This window comes from Typopeltis vanoorti, chromosome 21 (assembly GCF_054136105.1).
Source record: "Typopeltis vanoorti isolate ZY-2024b chromosome 21, IOZ_Tvanoo_1.0, whole genome shotgun sequence".
Taxonomy (NCBI): Eukaryota; Metazoa; Arthropoda; class Arachnida; order Uropygi; family Thelyphonidae; genus Typopeltis; species Typopeltis vanoorti.
In genome coordinates this window covers 35,650,363-35,676,175 of record NC_143569.1, presented here as the reverse complement: position 1 = coordinate 35,676,175, position 25,813 = coordinate 35,650,363, and the positions used below count along the sequence as shown (strand labels likewise).

Sequence of the window (25,813 nt, the reverse complement as noted above, 5' to 3'; positions counted from 1 at the left end):
TCTATAGTACAAAGGTTGCATAGGAATTGCTGTTGTTTTCTGAGAACTATCATAATGTCCACAACAAAGTTATTTTATTCAAAATTCTCTATCGAGTAGCGGTACTTTTCTAAAAGTACGACGAACGTGTCAAAAGTTATAACACGCGAAAGCAAAACTGAAATGACTGGATGAAACTAAATAAAAGTTGTTAGGATATTTATGAAAACACCGATTAATTTGAATTTTAATAAATATTAAATGTTCCTAAATACTATCCAATCAGAGAGGATTTCTTGTAATATATAATTTCGACATTTTTGTCACTATCTGACGGCTTGACAATGGCCCGATTGAAACAAAAATTAGAATAGTTCGTTAATTTTTTCTATTCCAATTTCCCAGCTCGAGTGAAACTCTTTATCATATACAATTATGAAGCGACATCTACCTAAAAAGCTGTAATTAATAAAGCAGAAGATTTGGCGTCATTGTTAGTTTGCAACTATGGTGAAATATCCTCTAAGCTGACATTATTGGCCAATAATGACTGAAAGAGACATTTTTAAAAACAAGACAAAGAAGTATTTACGCGTATGTCAAAATCATGTGAAATCCTCCACCTCTTTTGCTCTGTTTCATATTGAAGTCAATAATACCAGTAAGTTATTGACAGGAATAATATCTTTCGAAACGCTGTACAAAAGCAAAGTTGTGATGGACTGTTGGCATTATTGGAAACCAATGAAAGACACAGTTGCCTTTGAAGTCATTCACTATGCTAAAAAGAGCTTTCTTCCGTTTTTTTTTTTTTGTCTTTTTTGGATTGAAGTTTTCCCATGCTGACAACATGTGGGAAATAAACGTTTATAACCTTACAGGGCATATTGTGCTGACTGTATGAATTGGAAATATGGATTTCTAGTATTCTAAACAGATGTTCCATAACAGAAATCGTTACAGTACACCTTCGTTTTGTTTTGTTTACTTTTATCCGAGAACATTCTTGATTAATACTTGCTCTGTCTATTCGTATTTCTAAGCACCTTTTCGTTCTATGACAGATAAATGCAATTATTAACCTTTTAAGAATATAATTTTGGTTGTTTAAGAAGGATAAAATGTTTTTTTGTTTACAGATTTTCAAAGCAAGACGTTTTTCAGCATGGAATCGAGTGTGACGTCACATTTGCTTGCCTGTTCACGATACCTCGTAGACTGATTAGCTGATTCGACTGTAATTTCAAACTACAGCTACGCATATCACGTGACACAGAATATTATGAATATGTTTAATAAATAATGATACAACAGACAATATTTTTTCACTCAATGCGGTCCGAAGCGTTAGCATCTTGTAAAAATTTCTTAGGAAACTATATTTTTTTTTTTTTGTGTTTCCTCGTTTATTTTTATTAACTTTTATTTCTTGATGAAATCTTACTGCATTCTGTTTAAATTAATGTGTTTTTGATAAAATTTAACACCTCATTGCAAATCAAAAAATGATGAACGCAGCTCTTACATACAAAGAAGGAGTGGAGAGAAAAATATTCCGGTCGGAATATTTTTCCTGTATCGCACAAACATTAAACAGACCATAAATGACTATTTAAGAGTTCGACGAAGATTAAAATAACACCCTTGAAACTGCAATTTAGGAGATGCCTACTCAACTAATGTGAAATGCTAGAGCACATGTAATGCGTGCTTGAGGAGAATTTTTTGTTGGAAAAGGATTGAAATTTTAATTTTAAATACTGAAGACAAGGAATGAGATAAACTTCAACCTTCGTTTCGGACCATAAACGAGAATTTATGATCTCCTAAAACAGTAAAATTAATATTTTAATTTTTTGTTTTATGCATTAAATATGTTCTACATTTATCGCCTATGCTGTAATAAAAACTACTCGTAAATTAGTTTTCATTGCAATATAAAACCGTAATGATGACAATTAATGGACTAAGCATGATATTTGCAGACTTACCGTCAACTAATAGGTAACGATGCTCGCAATTTTCTTCGTCTTCGCACGTGCCTACGCAATCGCACACTGAGTCGCAAAGATTAGCGAGAGGAATGCAACGAGTGTTATGACACGTGAATTCCTTTTCGGTGCATTCTCTGCCTGTAACAACAAGAAGAAGAAAACGTATTCTCAATCATGATCGTTGCAGTATTTTTCACATGGGCATGGCTATGAATTAATATAATTGTTTCGCATCTTAATTGCTATATTCATCAGGATTTCAGATAGTTTCATTGAACAATATGGAAGAATGCAACGTTAATTAACGATAACAAATACTTTTCTGAAACTTACAGTTCAGTTCGTCTGCGTGGTTTCCTTCACAGTCAGGCCAGTCATCACACCACAGAGAAATATGGGCCCTCTTTCCATCTCCACATTCTACGAAATGATCTGCGGAAGGGAAAATTGAGACGTTTTAACAATAATGTAGAGTTAAAAATTCGCGGTGCGAAATTTATATTATCACAATTGTAATGAAATTGATTGATTCTTGACGAATGTTGTTCCTAGTTTTCTATTCTCAGTGAGTTTTGTGTGGGAGTGAATAGTCCAATAGATGACACGCCATACGTTTAAAAAACATAACCGTTATAACTGACAACTTAGTAATATCTGCGAATAACATAAGCAACTGCATATTTGATATTATATTGTTGGTTCGCGTATCGTTTGATTCGCTTCTCATTCATAAATAGAAACTGTATTTAATTCTTATATTCCTGCGTAGGTGTCTGTGGTTAAGAAGTTCAATATAATTATTCTGGTTTTGTGACCGCATGTTTATTAAAGAAAACTGTTTTTTTTTTTTTAAAAAAAAAAAAAAAACTAAACAAGTACTTAAAAACAAACCTGACAAATTTCGTTAGTCGTCAGAATAACATCTTCAGGGGTAAAGGGAACTAAAAGTTTAAAGCACAAACTATAAGAAATTACGAAAAAACAAGTTCATTTGTTGGTATTATGAACATCAAAAACGTTCGTTAAAAAACCGAGTAACGGATCTATAGAACCGTTAATAACGCTATTTGTTGTCGCGTTCTGTGGTTCACGCTCATTCTGCCCGAGGGCTGAAATTGGTAAATTTTTAATAAACGATGACCAAACTTGATTTAAAATCAAACCTCGGGTTTTGTTGCATTGCGTAGGAACTTTAATCATATTTGCTGCCTCTTTGAATTTTCTTGTGAAACAATTCTTTTCTATATAGGACATGCTTGTTCTGTCCCAGAGTACATCATGACCGGTAGAGGTTGTGTGAAATGCCAATCCCGATTTATGTTCTCTCGTATATTGTAAGTCCTTTTGATGTTCGCTCATGCGGATTTCTCCCGATCTCCCCTTCTGGCCCACATTAGCAGATGCCACAGGAACAGTGAATATTATAAACCACCCTGTTTTTTTCATTGAGTGATGTGGAGGTTTCGGGGGATGAAGAGATCTTGATATTTTTTCGAGTGGCAGGAAAGTCACTTTTATGTTGTATTTGTAGAGAGGTTTGGCTAATTTATCTGTTACATTCTTGATATAAGGAAGGGTGACTGCGTTCTTGACATCTTGTTTATTTAAGTTTCTTGTAGGTGCTGTATTGAGAATTTTCTTAATTAACTTATTTTTTAAACCATTCAGTTGTGGGATCTGCGTTAAGTATTGTATTTCTTCTTTTCATTTTTATTCTGTACTGGGTATGTTGTATGCTTTATCCCTTAAGGTTTTCATTAGGCCTATATTTTGCTTGGGGTAGTGATGTGAAGTAGCGTGCAGAAATCTTCCTGTGTTTGTTGGTTTCTATAGATGGAGAACGATAATCTGTTTTTTCTTTCATTTAATTCTATAAAGATGTCTAGGAAAGGAAGTTTTTTATTTTCTTCTAGTTTCAGAGTGAATTTTATGTTAAGATGTAAGTTATTAAGATAGTCTTAAAATGTAGCAATCAGTTCTATTCTAGAGCCCTGGCCAAATGATGAAGATATCGTCCACATAGCAAACCATAATTTTTGTTTTTTTTTGTGCCCGTTTTGTAAAGCCTTATTTTCAAAATTTTCCATGTAGGGGTTTGCTAGAGCTGGTGAGAAGGGTGAACCCATTGCTAGTCCTTTTTTGTTCCCAGAATTTGTCTTGGTAAAGGAAGAACGTGTTCTTTGTGCAATCTTTGTAAAGTTGTACAATGTTCGGTGGAAAAAGGTTCTCCAGGATGTTTACTGTTTCACATCTTGGAATCTTTGTGAATGGTCTGACTACATCTAACCTCGCTAAGCTGTCTGAAGGATCTATGTGTATATCTTTTACTTTTTCTATGAAGTCTGTGCTATTCTTAACGAACGATGATGTTTTTCTTATATGTGGTAAAATCGAGTTTGTAAGGTGTTTTGCCAGATATGAGGTAGGAGAGTCCCTTCCGTCCACTATCTTGGTGGTATATCTTTTTTATGAATTTTAGGAACTCCATATATTCTAGGCACTAGTGGGTGTTTGGATTGTAGATTTCTTTTGAGTTCCTCAGACCGGTTTGGTATATTCTTGATAAGTTCATTGGTTTTGTTGTGAATTCGCAAGTGGGGTCTCTGTCTAATGCTGTGTAGGTATCGGAATCTTCAAGAAGGCTTTTCATTTTCTTGTTATAATCTTCTGAGTTTAAAATAAATGTTGCATTGCCTTTGTCTGCTTTTATTATTACTATGTAATATTATTATTACTATGTAATATTATTTTATTATTACTATGTAATAATAAAATTTGAATTTATTAAGGGCTGCGAATTCTGTTTTTGTAGGTTTTTTGGTGGTAATTTGCAATTTAATAGTAATGCTGCACTTTGAATGCCTATCAAATCTTATATATCTCCTTACATTTCTTATTCCTTTTTCAATTTGGGCTATGATATCAATTTTCGGGACTTGTCGTGGCGTTACAGCAAAATTGATTGTTATATTTAATTGTTATAAATATTTTCTGTTGAAACACGTGAAGTTTTTATAAGCCATTATTTTGTAAATTTCTCAAACCACTTTACAGTTTTTTCTCCTGAACAAAAAATAAAATAAAATAATAAAACTAAATAAAAACTAAAATGAAAAGAGAACGCAAGAATTGACTAAGTCTAAGAACGAATATCATAAAAGTCAGAATAGAAGATTTATAATGAAGCCAGTAATGCATGATAGTTGAAATGTACTATCAAGCATTGCACCCCAACCCTAAAAAAGATGGATACAAATGTCGATGAACAGAAATCTCAAAACAATAGGGGAAAAATAGAAGAGATAGCTGCTTTGCAAGTTACAAAATGAGTATTTTTAAACAAAATAAATAAAGCATTCATCAATGAAATATACAAATGTGTCTGTATAAATAAATTGATAATAAATTAATATAAATTAATTATATATAATTAATATGAATAAAAAGACATTTATAGTCCTCTGGAAATTTCATTTTTATCCATAGTGCTAGGCCTCACGAAGAAAGGCCGATCTAAGTTCGATTCTATTCGTCAACTAGAGGAATTTTATTCTAAGTCTTTCTTCGACCAGTTCCGGAGTTAGTCGATCTTTGGCATGGCAAATATTTTTTTCTTCCAAAAAACTCGGTTTTTCATCCCGTAAACTCAAGAAAATCGCCATAGAAGTCATTTCAGGCAATAATATACACTGTGTGAGACAAAGAGATAGTGGCACTGCCATACTGTCCTGCGTGGATGTCAGTTAAAATCACTATAGTTTTGGCCAGCTAAGGACGTGCTCACCAGTTAATGCTAGTTAGGGTTAAATGGCCTCTCTGCTCCCTTCAGTTAATAAAAGACAACGGATAATAATAACATTAATAGATAACTTGGACTAATATAAAATACATTTTTGTGTACTTTATATTACTTCATGTTGCTGAAAAATGTTGATGAAAAAAAAGTAAACATATTTGAGTATTTTTTAATTTCTTTATTACTGATAACAGTTTACATTATATTATATAAAATTACATTTTTTAAAATATTTAAATGCAAGAAAGTGTCATATATAGTATGCTCTGAAGGTGTACTCACTGTTTTGATCACAGCGGTCCTCGTCACTGCCATCTATGCAATCCCTGTTTCCATCGCAGACAAGATAACTTCGAACGCATTGGCTGTTATTGCACGTGTATTCTCCATACCAGCATTGGCGAAAAGCTGAAAGAATTGTGAGAATTGAGTGAAGAAAGCTTGTAGGAAGTCTGATGTAAAATATGTATAAACATAGCAAAAGATGAAGTTATTCTTAGCAGATATAATAATAATAATAATAATAATAATAATAATAATAATAATAATAATAAATATTTATTCTCTTTCAAATAATTTATATAAAGTTTCATTGCTGATGCACTTAGTTCATATACACTTTTTATATTATATTAATTATAATATAATAGTAACAACAATAATAATAATAATATTTACAATTTTTATTTGCAAAACTAAATTATGTTCATTATTATTTCAGAAATAATTTCACACCTTTATGATGTGAGAATGTGCCCGCTAGGATCCAGAGGGTAACGGATGGCAATGTTGTAACCAATGAAGTTTTAACTTAGGCTCGGCTATTGCCGTTACCCAGCCATGACTAGAGTTTATTAGCTAAATAACCCCATCCACACATTTTCTTCCACAGATAACGGGGAATATGAAAAGTATTCTTGCTTCATCCATCTAGCCAAAACAAAAAAAAGAGAAAAGCCACCACATGTGAAAAATTTGATCTAATATGGTAATCAGCTGTCGATCTCATTATTTTTGGTTAATCGTTGTGCCTGGAGGCGTGTTGTCAAGTAACTGTCTCATGCTTATGTACTGATGCTGTTACCTTTTTATACTACTTAAACGCATATTCTTGCAATTGCTCGCATTTAGTTTTAAATCTTCTGTCTGCTGTTTTTAACATCATCTTATAAAGAACAGAAGTCTTTCAATAATTGTTTACTCTACCCAGCTTCACACAGTCAGCAAACAGAGAAAGTTTACTCGCTATACGAAACCTAAACATTTATGAAAATATTACTCAGCAAGGACCCTGATGCAAAACTCTGGGGTTTTCTGATCTTAGAGGACTTTCCTCTGAACACTGCTTTCTTGTCATGTGTCAAACAATCAGTTCTCTGTTCATCTCACTAGATGATCTGCAATATTTGTTTGGCACATTTTCTCTTGTGATTTGATCATCAAAAGTGAGTACATTTGTCATAATTGCTTTCTCCCTCAAAGAAACTATGTTGTGCCCCCACTCAACACGCATTCCTTATCCAGTATACACTGAACACAGTTCTAATTAATTATTAATTATATTTTCTATAGCATTAAGAAGACTCACTTATACATAGTTCTCAACTTTATGCGATAAACCACCTTTAGGTATTAGAATAACCTTGCAAATTGCCAATCCGAATGTACTATTCGCAATCTCAGCTATATATATATATATATATATATATATATATATATATATATATATATATATATATATATATATATATATATATATATATATATATTTCAGAGCTTTTACTTTTTACTTAGGGAGTATTTCTATGAGAACAAGATTATTCATTCAATTCACTGCAGACTTATTAGGAAATTTGCTTCTAGGGATAAATTTATAAATTATACAGTATTATGCAATATAGCCCTTGGTATTATCCGCTTTGCATTTACCCTTTCTACCCATGTTCCAAGGTCGCATAATGAGTGTCACATTGTCTAAGTAATTAATATAGTCCATCATTACAATATTCAAGATCCTACCCTTCTCCTCTAGTAGGTTCACCTACATGCTGTCTAAGAGAACAATGACGCAGTCCCTCTGAAAATCCACTACTAGTTAAAGTGCTATCTTGGAAGTCAGGGGGGGTGGGAGGCCACGCAGAAGGCCAAGAAGGCCCTGGATAGACTATATCCAAAACCTTGGGTGGACACGTCTGGGAGTCCCACTAGAATACCTGACTTGGGGGCCGAGGATCGTGACCATTAGAGGTCCCTCTTGTAGCTGCTGCCCCCACAACCCAATTAGGAAAGGTTGGCCTTGAAGATGGATAGAATGGATTATAATTTGCTTTGTCCTTTTTTGACTCAATTATACACTTGAAATTTGGGATTAGATTAATCCTTGCTCCGATTCTTTAGGATCTTTCTGGCATTAAAATTTCGATGAAAAAGAAGGGCAAATGCATTGCTGAATTCCTTGGTACATTCAGTTAATACCCATGATGAAAACCTGTATTTACATCATGACTTTTAATATTTAAATAATCGATCTAATCTACCTCTATTTTTTCACCTCTTTTGTATCATATATTTTAATATTTTTCTCATCCTGTAGTCTGCATTCCAATAATTAAAATCTGTCATAGGAAACCATCCCATGCTCTGAATTTATTATTTAGTTACTCATTTTTTTTAAAAAATCACACAGCTACACATATAAATAAGGGAAATATGCAAATTGTAATTTTACGAAAAGAAAAATCATTAGTTAACAAGACAACAGCGTGAGTATTTTTCTTCATATCCATGTTTGTTATCTCAATCCATTGCGTGCAAATTCAGAAACATTAATTACTTACAACAATTGTGTTCGTCCGAATTGTCTCCACAGTCATCATGAAAGTCACAAAGGCTGTCACCGGGAGCACAGAAGTGATTGTCACACTTGATATGAGTAGCAGGACAAACGAATGTTTCTGTTAGAAAAGAAACAAAATATACTTCTTAATTATCTGGCCCTTTCATCCTATTTTGTATCTATCTTCAAAGGAAAATACCATTTAAAAAATGAAACGTAAGGGCAGTCTCTAAGAAATGTTGGAAATTGGAAGAGGAATTATCACTAAGTCGATATTGTTATAAATTTTATGAATTTTCAGGCATCTTCGCATGAAACACCTGTTTTGCTAACCTTTTCTTACCCATTCTATTTAAGTAGCCATACCACTTTATGTTAGAATGATCCCAAAAATGCAAATGATGGTACAACATGATGAGATCTACAGTAGACCTTCGTTTCAAAAATAAACGAAACATTGAGAATTATTTAAATCCGAACTAGTTGTCAGGCCAGTGAAAACTAAAAGCACTAATAAAAGGGGAATATGCAGCTCCTCGACAAAGCTCGTCTAACCTAACCTAACCATATTTCTATAAATTAAGCATTTTTCCCTGCTAAACAAGTTGGTTCATTTACTTATTTCAAAATTTCCTTTGGAGATAATTTTGATGCCATTACTAAATTATGAAATATTATAAAAATTATTTTATTATAAAATATAGCTGGATTTATAATAATCTCTGTTATGATATCTTTTATTTCGATTTAAAACATTTGGCTCTCAATGTTTAAGAAATTTATTTATGCACCTACTAAGATATTCATTACAAGTAAATTAAGAGTTGACTTATAAGGAATTTAGCATTTTGACATGAGAGTGTCATAATATTCATTTATAGTTTTTCAAGTTTCTGCAGGAGCAATAAGTTTTCTCTTTTAAATTTTCGATTCTTGACTTTCATCGGCTTTGCTATTTTCATAAAATAAAAAGTACCTATTTTATTCATTCCCAAAGGCAAATTTATTTCTAACTATGAAAGTGTTGGAATCATTAACAAGCTTGAATCAGTGGTTTCAATTTTTAGTTTCATTTGCAGTAAACAAAGGGATAATATATATACACTGTTTAATATTATTAAATATTTAATGAAAACAATTAATATATTGATTATTAAAGTATAATTTTATATTGAAAATATAATATTATTAACTTATCCCCAACGTTATTCAATATTTCAATCAAATCCCTTTTCTGTATTTAAAAAGTGGGCATTTAAAGAAATTTGATCTCTTAAAAATTAGAGAACTGGTTTCAATTGAACAGTTTTAGTAGAAAATTATGTCAGAGCACATACGATAAAAACGGTTCGCCGTTTCTTAGACACCATATAACTTTGCCGCTCATGAGATTTTTACAAAACAACCGCCACTCGACTGTGGTCTTTGAATGACGTGAATTTGTTGCAATCATCATGATAGCTCCAACGGACATAATGGAAATATCGGCATTCAAATATATAATTTTGGAACAAAAACAGCATTGCTTGTAAATTGTTTTATTTGTTTACTTAAATCTTACTGTATTTATTTATTTATACTCAATATTTATTAGTAAGATTGCTTTTTCAAAATTTTGCTAAATATTTTTAAAATTATACTTGACACCAAAACTTATTTATAATGACACTTATTGAAATTTAACGTTATTTATTGTACAATAATGATGAGGTGAGATGCGGTGATTGATTCATTCAATCCAATACCCTTGGAGGGTAATGGATAGCAATGCTGTAGCCAATGAAGTTCTAACTGAGGCTCGGCTATTGCTGTTACGCTCCTGCCATGATCAAAGCTTTAATAGCTCAATAACACCTTATCCCCACACTGTCCTCTACAGATAACGGGGAAGATAAAAAGCATTCTTGCTTCGCCCCTTTAAGCTAGTCCTTATAAGGACTACAATAATGATTATTAAAAAGTAGTCATCTTTTAATCTTAGCACCTCTAAAAATAATGCTATCGGACAATAGCAACTGAAAACGATAACAGCCAAAGATAAATACTGCAAGGTCATTAATGGATAAGACATAAGACCCTTGAGATTTCGCCTTTCAAAGCAGTAACAATAGACTTGTAATTGATGACTGCAGCTAGGAGAGACGACGAACGGAACAATTAAACTGAAGGCATTGAAAACTTCAAGCAGAGCTTCAATGCCTGAAATCCCTAAATACATTTTTATGATTATTATACAAATGTACGAGAGTGGTCTGAAAAGTTCTCGGCCTAACAATGAGAACACGAATTTATAATTTCAAAAATATTTTTATTTTTCAACATAATCTCCCTCAAGACTAATACATTTATTCCAGCGATGTCCAGCGCCATTCTCCCGTCCCTGTAGTGGTTCTCAGTAAGATCTGCAAAATACTCCTCTACAGATGCAATCACGTCTTTATTCGAAGAAAACTGCTGACCAACGAGGAAGCGTTTTAGTTTTGGGGAGAGATAGAAGTCTGAGGGAGCCAAACCTGGGGAATAGGGGGGGGGGATGTTCCAACAATTCATAGTGCAGATCCCTTAATGTTCCCATTGCCAAAACACCTTTGTGGGCAGGTGCATTGTCCTGATGAAATATGATTTTTTTTCTTCTGCAAACTGGGGAATAATATTACCCGGTTATTGTTTTACCCTTTTCAAGATAATCAATAAACAAAATGCCTTTAGCATCCCAAAACACCGATGTCATGACCTTTTCTTCTGATGGAACTAACCGCATTTGTCTTCTTTGGCGCTGAACAGCCGGCTTCTGTCTACTGTTTTGACTGCTGTTTGGATTCTGGTGTATTATAGTGAATCCAAGTCTCATCCATAGTAATAAATCGACGCACAAAATCAGTTTTACTCTTGTTAAAACGCTCCAAGCACTGCTCAGAGATTTTTATGCGATTGCATTTTTGATCTGCTGTGAGCAAGCGCGGCAACCATTCTTGCGCAAAGCTTTTTCATTTGCAATTCTTCATGCAAAATATATCCTACACGTTCTTTTGAAATGCCCATGGTCTCAGCAATTTCACGCACTTTGACTCGCCGGTCATCCAATACCATATCGTGCATTTGATCAATAATTTCTGATGTTGTTACACTTTTTGGACGTCCTTCACGTGGATCACCTTCAAGGCTGGTACGGCCACTTTTAAACTCGGCAGGCCATTTCTTAATTGTCAAATACGAAGAAGAAGAGTGCCTATAAGCTTTTATGAACTTCGAATGAATTTCTTTTGGCGTTATACCTTCTTTTACAAAGAATTTTTTAACCTTATGATACTCAATTTCATCCATTTCAAGGGATACAGACAACATTTTGCTTCAGACAGCTGTATAAAACAAACTACTCGATAGAATGACTTGCAATTTCACATGGATTTTTATTACAGATGTACGAATTTAGAAAAAAAACATCTTGCCGATAGTGTTGTCATCTATGGTCGAGGCCAAGAACCTTACAGACCACTCTCGTATTATAAATTGCATTATAATGCATAATGTAATATGATAACGAGAAAATTGTAAAGAACACATACTGATGTCTTCACGATTACTATTCTTTGCTATTCTATACAATATTAAATGAAGACAAGTGATAGAATCAAATCATCTCACTGGCGGAAATTTTGGGTCTTTCTTTGATCAATTCAAATCAGGGATGAACTTACAATGTTTGCAAGTCCATCCCTGATTTGCAAATTATTACATTACTTAACATTTGCCAAAAGCTCCCCCTCTCCAAATACTTCTACAAGCAAGCATCATTGGCGTTGAGTGTTATTGTTTGAAACAATTCGCTAATGTCCCGTGAGTGATTTAATCAGCTACTGGTGATCAGTGATGAAGATAGTTTTAATGATGGGTGTTATTACACTGACATTTTTTTTTTTGCAAAATACCGTTTTCTGAAAATGTTAAGAGGCTGACTCGTTTTATGAGATTGTTCTTTAATAGCATGGCAATCATTGGTTTTAATCGCAAATCTCTAAGTAAACCGTTATTCAGAAATAATTTTTATATAGTCATATTAGTGAAGTGAAACAGGACAATGATTATATAAAGTCACGAGTCGAGTCATTCAGTTTCACGCAATAACATTAGCAACAAACTTTACGTATTACATAAGAAAGATCAGTTTTATCACGTATACGTTTGTTTCATTAGCTGATATATTTTTAAATTAAAAATAATATATACGTGGGCTGTTCAATAAGTAATAAGACTAATTTTACTGTGGCGAAACCACTCATCCCAATATTAATTTCTGTGGAATAAAGAAATGTTGCTGTCTGTATTAACAAAAAAGGTTGATAGGTGGCGTATACAGGTTGATGTGCCAGAGTGTCACGTGACTAAACTCAAGCTTGTTGCGGAGCGTCTACGAGGCACAACCAGTCTTCGAAATGGAAGCGTCCTTGGAACAGCGTTATGCGATTAAATTTTGTGTGCGTTTGCAAAAATCGGCATCGGACACTTTTAACATGATACGCGAAGCTTTCCACGATGAAGCAATGTAGAGGGCAAGTGTTTTTCGCTGGCATAAAACTTTTAAGGAAGGAAGGCAAAATGTGGAAGATCTTGAACGTGAGGGAAGACCTTCAACGTCCATCACAGAGACAGTGATCAACACAGCAGCGATTATCATCAAGCACGTCAAAAGGAAGCGTCCATTGCTGAAGAATGGCTTCTTATTGCACCACGATAATGCAAAGGCCACATATTGCTGGTTGTGTAGTGGACGTTTTGCAGAAGAACAACACAGATATCCTACCACACCCTCCATACAGTCCTGATCTCGCACCGTGCGATTTCTGGCTGTTTCCTCAGCTCAAGAAACCACTATATATACTATATATATATATGTATATATATATATATATATATATTATATATTTTTTATATATAAAAAATATATAAAAAAATATATATATCCAAAAAGAAACCGAACGTTTCGAAAATATAAGAAACTTGTGGCGCTACCTATTGTATTGTTTTGTTGTCGAAAGCGGCAACAACTGTTTATGACATTTGTTTCATTAGAAGCCGAGTTATAGTGCCAAGAGTGCAGTGTATTTTGACGAACGGTCGGTCGTCACGATATTCATGCCGTATGCGACGAATACTCGCTATCAATCGCTTCAGAAATTCGAGATAAAACTCACCATTGACCGTTTGGCCAGGCGGAACGAATTCTTTGTGGATAATGCTCTTGGAATCGCAGAAACAAATCAACACTGTCTTTACTTTTGACTTCTCCAAGCGACTTTTTTTCGGATGCCCTTCTTCTGGTGGTCTCCGCGCAGCACTCTGGCGCTTTGTTTCGGGCTCATACTCAAAACACCACGTTTCGTCACCAGTAACAATCGTTAAAAGGAAGATTGAGTCCTTACGAGCGGTTTTAATGAGATCCTTGCAGTATTCAATTCGATTCATTTTTTGGTCATCGGTCAACTTGTGGGGAACAAATCGCGAATTCAATTTACGAAGGCCTAAACTCTGGGTAAAAATGTTATGCATAGTTGATTTTGGAATCCCCAATTCATCTTCAATCAATCTCACGGACGATTTCAGTTTTCTTTGATGAAATCACGCATTTTTTGGATGTTAACTTTGCTCAGTCCAGTTTTTGGACGGCCCGGCTTTTCGTCGTACTCAAGCGTCTCATGACCACTTTGAAATCGCTTAAACCACTCGTAAACTTGAGTACGGGATAAGCATTCATCTCCGTATGCTTTTTGAATCATTTGATACGTTTTGATAAAACTTTTACCAAGTTTAACACAAAAGTCAATCGCAGCTCTCTGTTTGAAACTCATTTTCCGACCGTTCTTCAAAAACACTGTCATTCTTGGCACTATAACTTGGCTTCTAACGAAACAAATGTCATAAACAGTTCGCACAACACTAATGAAGGTTGCCGATTTCGAAAACAAAAAGATACAACAGGTAGCGCCACTAGTTTCTTCTATTTTCGAAAAGTTCGGTTTCTTTTTGGTTTCTTTGTGTGTGTGTGTGTGTGTGTGTGTGTGTGTGTGTGTGTGTGTGTGTGTGTGTGTGTGTGTGTGTGTGTGTGTGTGTGTGTGTGTGTGTGTGTGTGTGTGTGTGTTCTCGGAAAATAATATATTAACTTACCACAGTTTTTTTCGTCGCTGTTATCTGGACAATCCTGTAGCCTATCGCATCTCTTGATGATATCTATACAAGTTCCGTTACAGTAAAATTCATGAGAAAGACATCCTAAAATACAATAAAGAAAAAAATAATAATTCAAAAATGACTAATAAATAATGGATCGAAGAATTCATACTAATACAGTTGTATGAATTAGTGTGAATTCTTCGATAGATTTTTTATCATTTATCATATAGTCAGCCAAGTTCTGAAAAAGTATAATATAAATATGTACTTTAACTAAAAAAGGAACATAGGCAAAACTGTTTTTAATTTGACTTTCTTCAATGACTATAAATTTTATATTACACTTTGTATATTATAAAACATAAATCGAACTGAACTCGGGAAAATAAAATCCAAGTTAATGCGATCCTTGAGTTTGATGTCTGCTACAAAGAGTTTTCATTTGAAGTACTAATTTAGTCATCTTCAATCTCAAATCCCCATGGTTTGCGATATCCAGATGATTTCTTTTTTTTCAGTAGCAAGTCAATTACAGCACTAAAGCCACATTCAACAAAATATGACGACGGGAAGGGCAACCGCTTTTTTTTTTTTTTTTGCAAAACTAGTTGAATTTTGATATTTCGTTTCTGTCTCGTCAGAAAGTCAAGCCATTGTTCCTTTTATATTAAATAAATTTCTAATAGACTCATCATTTTGCTTTTCTGAGAGCAAAATGATGATACTTGATCTAGATAAAATTCTTTATACTGTATTTATGTTGACTGCTATATTAGTGATGGCAGCTTTTTTTCTTGGAAAGTCAGGGTTACAACATCGACCATTTATCGCCGACAATGATGAGTTTTTTGAGTATATCGGTGTGAAGAATGCAACATCATTTTCTAAATGCCCCAAAAATATTCAAATTGCCCCCTGTGGGGCGTACACCCCACGTTGGGAAACACTGTATTAATCCATTGTTTTTTTTGTGACTCTCACCTTCTAAAAACAAATAAAAACCTATAATAAGTCGCGTTAATATCGTGGAATTGCTAAAGATTAGAATATTTTGAAACTATTCTCTAAAAACCAAAGATAGAATTTTTTCAAGCTCCAATAAGCAGGGTGGTGACATATCACGAGATAAAAACCATCTACTAGATAGATTTCACTAATATCAATGTGAAATGAATCTCACACTATACTGGTCGGAGAACGGAGAGGACTCTCCCTTAGATTAACTGGGTCATCAGGATATATTTATGTTACCAAATGAACGTGTTTTATGGTTAAAATAATTTGCATCATAACGATTAAAATATTAATATTTTAGCAAAAATAATCTTCTGACAAATCTTCGACTCACATAACGCACACAGTGAGATGGTTGTCAGACAAACTTATAGAGGTAAAGGTAAAATCTTCTAAAAAATAAAGTCATTAAAGGTTTATACGTCAGTCTACAATGAGAGGAAAGACTCTTGAATATCATAAATGAGACATTAACTGGAAAACAAAGTGGTGGAAAGTGCATAAACAGCACGTGGCATTCTTTTTAAGAAGATAATAAAAGAATGTAATAAAAAAGTATGAAAGTTGAAACAAAAATTTAACATTAAACCTCCTCCCCCCGTTTCCAATGGAACAATGATCATTTTTTGTGATTCGAATTTCAAACAGCAAGGAAAAACGTCTGCTCTGCATCTTCCTTATGTCACACAGAGAAATTGAGAAACAGAGCATAAATAAGGGAGAAGTTAAAAGATAAGAAGACTTGATATTTTAGGATTACCGCGATATTCCTTCTCGTGTAGATAAAATTCAGTGGAGATGGTCTTACTCCTTACTACTACAGTTATATTTACAATGGGGTTCGCCGTAGTATAGTTGATAGGTCATGAGATTCTCGGTATGTAGTTCTCCCCCCTTGAAATTTCAACTTTATTTTCCACTGGAGACAGGCCAACCTTAAAAATATATAAAATTGCAGAAATAACAAAAAAAAACAAAAAATGCATTCTGTCTGCATCAATGCTCTAACGTATAAGTGCAATGTTTACTATGGCGAAGATAAGAAACAATTTTCTGAGTTCCCTTTCTCCCATGTCAGAGTATGAGAAGAATATCTGGTACTCTTCAAAGGAATGAGAGCGCCTGCCAAAGAATATGCATAATACATTCGCTTAATATACCCCCCTCACACACACACCTGTCTAGAAATTTCAGTTATTCATCTCTCAAATCAACAAACAGACAAAAGAGAAAAAAAAGGAAATAAGGGGTAGTACTCAAAGCAGACAGAACTATGATCAGGGCCAGTTATACGACAACGCAGATTTGTAGGGCTCCTGAGCAACTAAATTATCCTGAAATTCAGGGTTTGGATTTATTTTAACTTGCGGCTAAAGCGGCCAAGACTACGAGGCTAGTTTATTTATGAATTGCATGTGTTCTTCTGATTTATTTGCCTGGATTAAACATCGGAGCTTCTGGAGATGCTTTCCATCTCCATGCGATACAGGCTAACTCACCTTCAGATGGAAACGCCTTTATAAAGGCTATTGATGTCCTAGAAACTTAGTTCTTTATCTCGATTAACAGACCAAAAGTTCACACACACACAAAGTGAATGGTTACAACACTGGCTTCATAGCCTTAGTTGTTTCGGCCGCGTTTTAAAACAACTCAATATAACGCAGTCTGTGAACGTGATTAGAACCAATGTCTTACCAGCACAAGGGCATCGTCGAAAGGGACTAATCTATGGAGACTCAGGATATGTCAGTGGCGATCTGAGAATTATGTATTACAAGTAAACACCTCCTGTTAAGCATCAAACAGATACCAGATACGTGAAGTTAGTCCTAATGGTAGTTTGTTCCACGACTTTAAAAAAAGACCAGAAATTAAATTCATGCTTATTCTTCTATTTTGTATGTGCACGGGTGGAATAACATAATAATTTTTGCATCTCAGCAACGAATTTCTCTCTCACGATGAATATTAATGTCATTTAGAAATGTGCTTCCGGAATTTGAAAGTTAAAAAAGTTTAGAATGAAATATAACTGCAAATGCTTTCAGCACTGTCAGCTAAACTTTTAACGTTGTTTGAAAACATATTGATTTTCCATGTCGCATCATTTCCCTTACTCGTATGACGTGAATCACAACTATTTGCCTCTTGGTCATTTTCTATGCTCGCACCACTAGGTAAACTGCGAACAGACTTCTCATTTCTTCCAAAGAAGCAGCCTTCAATGTTTGATGACTTCAAGTTGCAAGAGGCGACAGCAAATTTTCTAGGAGATGAAAATTATTTGTTATAACTATTCAAGAAAAGTTTATTAATGCATGAATTTAAGAGGAAAAGTGAAGCGTTAAGAAACTTTATGAAATTTTAGAGACAAAAAAGCATAATTAAAGCGCGTGCTTATTATTAACAGTCATACAGCTATATTAAATGCGGTTCGGTTTATTTCTAGTGTTTTATAATTAATCAGAATGCATTCAAAACGTTTTAGACTTTCGGTAAATTATCCTATTTTCGTCATATTTTTGTTCCTGGAAGGAAAATGAATATTAAAATGATATTACTCTTACAATTATTACAATTATTAACTCTTATAATTATTAATAAATTATCTATAATAATATATCTTATCACTTAATATAATAGATTCTTTATAAAATTATATTAATCTAATAAAATTTAAATTACAAAAACTAAATTAATTAAAACACCTTTTTATTTTAAAAATAATTTACATTTTAGAACAATCAGGAGAAATACAGGATTGATTCATTCAATCCAATATCCTTGGAGGGTAATGGATGGCAATGCTGTACCAATGAAGTTTAACTGAGGTTTGGCTGTTGCTGTTACCCCCCAGGGGCGCTGAGATTCGAGAGTTTTTGAGTACGCTCTCTTAAGGTTTTTGCCTTAAGGGAGCAATTTGAGTCTCCGGGGAAAGTGTTCTCCGCCACGGCCCGCTGAGGGGCTTTGTCGGTGAATTATTTTCCTCGGAATTTGAGCGGTGGTGGCGTGTGGGTGGAAGGCCATCACTAAGTGGAGCCAACGCTGAGATGGACGGTCCTTCGCCCACGAATGAGTGGCCTAGGGATCGTCCGAATTTTTGTTCCGAATTACGGAATCCATACTGGTGGTCGTTTAATAGCTGGGTGCCTTCAAGGTAGAGTAGGAGTTGAGAGTTAATGGTTTTCTCCGTCACTTTAGATAGGATTGAGGTGAGTGAGATAGGGCGGTAGTTAGCTGGCAGCGATTTGTCACCCTTTTGGGGAATGGGTTGAATATAGGCCAATTTCCAGGCTTTGGGATATATACCGGTGGAGTAGAAGAGTGTGTATAGACGGCAGAGGATAGGAGTCAGTTCTGCTGCACAGACGTTCAGGACAATTGTAGGAATGCCATCAGGGCCAGGGGCTTTTTTTGTGTCTAATTTTGACAACAGGTTTATGATCTCTTTCTGGCAAAAGGATACAGGGGGAGGGCATTGTGTGTTGGGCAGTTGGGATGACCGGGGGACATTTGCCATTGTCAGTTATGCGTGCATTGGAGGCGAAGCGTGAAGCCAGGAGATTAGCTTTTTCTGTGGGTGATGTTGGAATTGAGCCATTTGGGTATGATAGCGGGGGGGGGGGGGGGGTAGTGTAGGGCAAAAGTTGCGACCAATTAATTTGGCGAGAGACCAAAAGGCATGGCTGCCGCTAGGACAGGCTGCAAGCTTCCTGCTTTTTGCCCGTTCAAATTCTATTTTGGAATCATTGATACTTTTTTTGCATCTGTTTCGGGCTTCAGTATAGGTACTGAAGGAGGTTGGTGTTCTTAATTTGAGCCAGTTGTGGTATGCCTGATTTTTCGTTTGCACAGCCTTGGCACATTTTTTGGAGAACGGGTTTGGATAGGGGGTGGCAGTTCAGAGTGGTGTGGGGAATGTATGTTTTCATACCAGTGAGGATTATTTTGGTGATGTGTTCGGTGCATATGTTAGGATTGGAAGACTGCAAACAGTAGTCCAACCATGGGAATGAAGCATAGTAGTCTCGGAGGCTGTCCTATTTAGCACTGTTGTAATGTCAGACTACTCTTGTGCAGGTGTGACTGTGTGAGCGTTGTTGCATTGGGCAGGAGATGAGCACTAGGTTGTGGTCAGAATTACCCAGGGGGCTCACTACATTCACTGTATGCTTGGAAGGATCGTTTGTAAGGAAGAGGTCTAGGGCATTTGTGGAGTGATTTGGGTTATCTGGTATTCTGGTCGGCTTGTGAACAATTTGTGTAAAGTCGTTGGTGATGGCAAAGATTTCGGCGTCTCTGCCTACAAGATCTGTACAACTGGAAAAGGAAAACCAGTTGGTGTTATGAACATTAAAATCACCTAGGAGGATGATTTCACTATTAGGATAGTGGGACTGGAGCAAATCAACTTTTGAGGAGAGGACGTTAAAGAGCTCGGAGTGGTTGGTGGCATTGGGAGAGCGATAGAGACAGCAGATGAATTTGACTGAGTGGGGAAGAGATATTTTTAGCCAAAGAAGGACAAAGTTGGGCGATTCAAGGTTCGGCGCTCTCTGGCAGGGTATGTCAGAGTGGATATATGCACACACACACCACCCTTGGGTCGAAAGGAATTAAATAGTGAATAGTTTGGATGGTTGAGATGGATGGTGCTGGGGGAAGGTGAAATTTGTGTTTCTCTTAAGAAGAGTAGGTGGGGTTTGGTTGACTGCAGATGATAGTGAACGCTATTAAGATTGGAGTTGAGACCACGGATGTTGGTGTAGTGGATATGCAAGGGTCTGTGGAGAATGGCTTTGACCGCTGGGGTCTTGCACGTTTCCTATGCAGTGCCTGCATACTGGTCTCCTTGGTGGCTACTAGTGGCGTCACTTGGTTTTTGCATTAGTTTAGTTTGTTTGTAATCTATGGTCCAGCTGTTGTCTCATTATGGCGTTTTTCTTCTAGCTGTTTTCAGAGTTGGCGTTTTTGTTCCCTTTGTTCAAAGGTTAAGTCAGGTCGAGCACGTACACGCGATTGGGGGTTACTGTCCTTTAGTTTGCTATTTATCGCCGTTATTAATTTGGAAGTGTTTGTCAGTGTATCACAGATCACTTTGACGAGACGTGGATAGTTCGTTCCGTCCTTTCTTCTGTTTACGGGACCAAATCGATGACATTTGATGACGTTTCCAGGATCGAAGTAGAGATTTACCGTTTTCCTCCGGGAAGTTGAAAATAACGGCATTGAGTCTCCTGTTTTCGGCCTCGAGCGACGAGTGTACCATTGATGCAATTAAACCACCGAGTTCGTTAGCGGGTACAGATGCACTTGTGATTGGCCACTGATCGTTGAATATCTGGAGTTTTGTTTCCAACTTTCGGATTTTGGACGAGAAAGTATCGATCGTGTTACTGAGGTGTTGTTCGAGATCTTCGACTCGTTTGCCTATGTTTAGCAGCTGTTTAACGGAGGGGAGGCATATCGAACAGAAAAAAGGCTGGTTCAGTTCGATAAGTAACTTGAGCACCGAATCCTCTACTTTCGCACAGGAAGTACGTAGCCAGTTGCGGGAGAAGTCGCACGATATGCCTTTTTTTTCTTTCGGTAATTTCGGTTTCGCAACTGCGGCACTTCGTATTGTCTTTCAGTTTGTTGGCTATCGGCGGCTGCGCTACGCTGACGGGACTCGAAGTAATCTTTCGTTGCTGACCTTTGTTGGAGCCATCTATATTTCGCATGGTTGGCATATCGGGCGCTTTCACCTGGCTGTTTTTTGATTGAATAATAACTAATATGAAGTACTATGGGTACTTACGAGTTGTACAGAAGTAGCTGGCTCCTTGGTACCCTCTGTATTCCGTTTACTGGTTGTTTTGCACAAAAGAGATACTTGCAATTGCGATAAAACTCCGGAGCACAAGTTTAACGAAACTTATTCACAGGCGCCGCCTAACGGGACTCTGATTTCAGGATGACTTGCCATCCTGAAAGTACTGGATTGTGGCGAACCCACTGAGCAGGTCATAAAACGGGGATGAAGTGATGTATTCGCAACCCGTATTTTTAGATGCATAAGTATTTTACATTGTGTGCCTGTTGAGTGGTAGATCAAATAAAATATCATAAAAAAATATTTTGTTAACAGAACAAATTATTTAACGGAATATTAATAGAATTAATTTCTCAAACGAACTCTTTCATTTGAATAACCGCGTATGTACAAGCGTAGTTATTGAGGAATCTCTTGTATAGGGCATTTAATTCTCATTTAGATGTACATTAGCCATATTTGCAGATTAAACTAGTTGCTTTTCAATTGAAATTCTACTCGTTGTTATCCAATATAACCGGTAAAAAATAAATAAAAATCTACTTATGCAGTAAAGTTTTTCCAACACCAATTCGCGTAGCTGTTACGATGTGACTTTACTACGTAAAAGATGCGCATTAGGATAAAGATTTTTTGTTCATATTATTAGATACCCATTAACAAGGCAACAGCTGTCCGTATCGCACGAGCGATAGTTTCTTATTTAATTCTTGAAGATAACGCCGAAATAAAATATGGTGCTTTCAGTTTTTCGGTAGAATATTCGAATTTATGTACAACCCATTTACCGAAAAAAAAAAAATTTTTTTTTTCAGTATTTCATATAAAACTGTTAGAAATAACTTAAAGGTGTGAAAATATATTTACGTTTTTAAAAAGTAATTTTTTATTCTAACTATTTTATATATTTATTCAAAAATAAAATAACATTTAATTTCCTATTACTAATTGTTTTGTTTTATCAGATTTGTTTCTGGTAGTCATTTATATTGAGATTTTGCTATTTTATGGAATCTAACGGTTTTAATCACGTAGACGCGAGTGAGTATTTCAAGATTCGTTTTATGTTACTGCAAATTTCGAAGGAGTTGTATGACATGTATAAAAACATCTAACAATTAACTTGGTTTCTTCTTTATACAAATACATCATGAAACATCCCTGACGTTCCGGCTACTAGGCTTTCTTTCTGCAATTGTGGATTCAGTTTTCTTGCATTTCTGAACAAAAGAACATCTTTCTTTCTCTCTGTGAATGCGAAAGTTTTTTTGTTGCAGAGGCTGCATCATGTAATATTTATAGCAAGTAAATAAACAAATCTTTAGTGAAAAAAATGTCAATAAGTCCCATACCAAGACAAGATGTTCTTGTATAAAGGAAAGGAATCGCATTTTATTTTATTTCTTCCAAACATTTCATATATATATTTTGATTTCTCTATATTTTTATTTTGATTTCTCTAGCTGATTGCAATTCTATTTCAAAAATCCTAAAACAAGGATAACTTAAATTTATTTGAAAACTATTGTATTAAATATAAGGTGTTTTAGATATAGTATAATTTAGAAGTAGTTACAAAGAAAACATTTAATTAATTACATTGCATTCTCTTATTTTCATGACTTACAAAGAAATAATATACTATTTTTAAATAAACAAATCAAATTAAATAAATAATCTTCTTAAGATATAGTTTCCTTGAGCAAATAATAAAAAATCATATTAGATACAAATGAATGCATTTTGATCAGTTTTGGTTTATTTCATAAACTGTGCATCTCATGTATAGAAAATAAGTGAAAGTTTCCAATTTCTGGATTATTATAATCACAGGAAAGCAAGCAAGCGGTGTAGACAGAATATATTAAAATGAATTAAAATGAAGTTTTCAATAACTGATTGAAAAGGAGATTTGAAATAAACCTCTTATTATTATGGAAATACAATGCTGATAGCACTGTCAACGTCTGATCTAGAGATAACGAAATGGTATGAAAGCCGCGCGGTTGTAGGGATTATACTCCTTTAATTAAATAAAAAGTAGACAGTGAAGTTTTAAAAAAGCTAAATCTTCACGGTCAGTAAACAGAAGTATTAAGAAAAGGGTTTTGTGTTAGGAGAAAAGATAGTGACCTTAGACGGAAGTAAAGGTGGTGTAAAATTTTATATATCAACCAGTTATTCTCTCTCTCTCTCTCTCTCTCTCTCTCTCTCTCTCTCTCTCTATGAATAGGAAACATCATCGTAAAAATTGAACGGTTGCACAGTTATAGACTACTCATTTATCATCCTTTTAAGATAGATATTTCTGTGAGTGCTCAAATAGAAGGTCATGACCTCTTACAGGTATTTGGGAACCATCAAAAAAGAGAAAGGACTCATTGATCAACTCAGTCCAAGGGTGCAAAAAAAATGTATTTATAGCCAACTCCATCTATATTGCAATAGATCTACTTTTGTTATCCTCCTTAGCTCAGCTCAATTCTGGTAACGTAATGAACGAATTGAGAGAGGAATGACTCTATCAAAACAGTCTGCCTTTATTTTCAAAAGTGTTGTTTTAAGGATTAAAGTTTCCTATTAGTAGCTACTATTCTTTAAACCACATTGAATACATTAAAACAAATAAAAAAATAATTTATAAATCTTCTCTCCTGAGAATAAAAAATGGAAAAATGATAAACAGATAATCTGTTACTTTTCCGTTCGTTCAATTTCTGAGAGAGAAAGAGAGAGAGAGAGAGAGAGAGGGAGAGAGAGAGAGAGAGAGACGCTGCAAGGAGATAGTTTACAAATGTAAATATTCCACAAGTTTATCCTATTTATCCTAAACTTCACCTAAACTACATTTAAAGTTGGTTAAGAAGGAACAATATTTAGAATCCACTTACCGCACACCGCGACGATTTCGTCCTCACCTCCAGGACAATCCGGTACACCATCACACTTGCCTTCAATCGGAATGCATCCACTTTTGCCTTCGAAGCACTCGTAGCTGTCGATTTCCGTGCACATGCCGATATTCGGTCGACGATGAATTTTCCACTCTTTCCACCATTCCGTAGACTCAGAAACTGCAATAGATGGATAGAAAATAGGAAACAGCATCGTAGAAATTGAATGGTTGCACAGTTGTAGACCACTCATAATTTCTAGTAAAGCCAAAACTGCTTTACTAGAAAAAGTTATGCATTTGTTTATGAGAAAAATATTTGATTAAGAAAAAATAAAATAAAATGAAACAAACTTGCTTGCAAACCAAACAATTCTATAGACTGATTTTGTATGGAACTGAAATGAAGTATAATGAATTAAAGTGAATTGAAATTTTGAATTGAAATGAATAAATACTGAGTTTACTTTTTCATTTGTTGAGGATGTTGGCGGTATTGACAATGATTGGTTACATTTTTTAGATATAATTCTAAACAAATTAACAAAGTCATTTGTAATCGTTGTTGCCGAAGTTTTTAGTTTGCTCATTTTCTATAAGTTTTCAGCCGTTCGTTTTCAGTTAGGTTATTCTTACACATAAGTAATTCTGAGCTACTTCGGTTTGTTAAATAATTAAAATCTGCATTCACTCACTCTTTAATGAACAAATAGCCGGAGGTGTTTCGAATCTTGAAATGTGCATGGTTGCTTGTGACCGTCATTAGGTAGGAGAAGAAAATCAACATCCACATCGTCGACTTGGGGATAACTATTATAGTAGACCTGAGGATAACTATTATCTTCAGGTCTGTGGTTGTTTATTGCTTATTGGAGACTTAAGTGGTTTCCATTATTTTTGCCTCTAGAGCAGAGTAACTGATTTGCGTAAAAAAATGAAAAAGATATAAAACTATAATAAACCACAAAATTAATTAAATCAAAATTTTAAAATTTAAAATTCAGGTTTAGAACTTCTTCTGGATGGCAATCACGTACAAATTTCGTTTATGTTCTATATGTAACCACATTATGGTTTTTTTTTCGAATTTGTATCGTTTTTATTAAAATTTAATATTCAGATTAAAACTGATCTCAAATTCAGCACATCCTACAGTAAGTAATCAATAGAAAATGCAGTGTATTGGAAGTTGAGATACGTTTTCTAATCTAAGAAATTAGATAAATAGTATCTCTCTCTCTCTCTCTCTCTCTCTCTCTCTCTCTCTCTCTCTCTCTCTCTCTCTCTCTAACATACAGCGCTTGAAGAATGAAAT

General features: G+C 34.9%; 1 protein-coding gene across 1 annotated transcript in view; it reads right to left on the bottom strand.

The window, feature by feature from the left end:
• The window catches only part of LOC150094740 (uncharacterized), a 138,939-nt gene extending 114,226 nt beyond the window's left edge, over positions 1–24,713 (bottom strand). Inside the window, exons 1-5 of the mRNA XM_090411655.1 lie at positions 24,497–24,713; positions 14,768–14,872; positions 8,607–8,723; positions 6,052–6,177; positions 2,307–2,405 (exon numbers count right to left, since the gene is read on the bottom strand). Coding sequence (XP_090267781.1) covers positions 2,307–2,405; positions 6,052–6,177; positions 8,607–8,723; positions 14,768–14,872; positions 24,497–24,713 — 664 coding nt within the window. The remainder of the gene's footprint in view (positions 1–2,306; positions 2,406–6,051; positions 6,178–8,606; positions 8,724–14,767; positions 14,873–24,496) is intronic.
• Between the last annotated feature and the right edge of the window lie 1,100 nt (positions 24,714–25,813).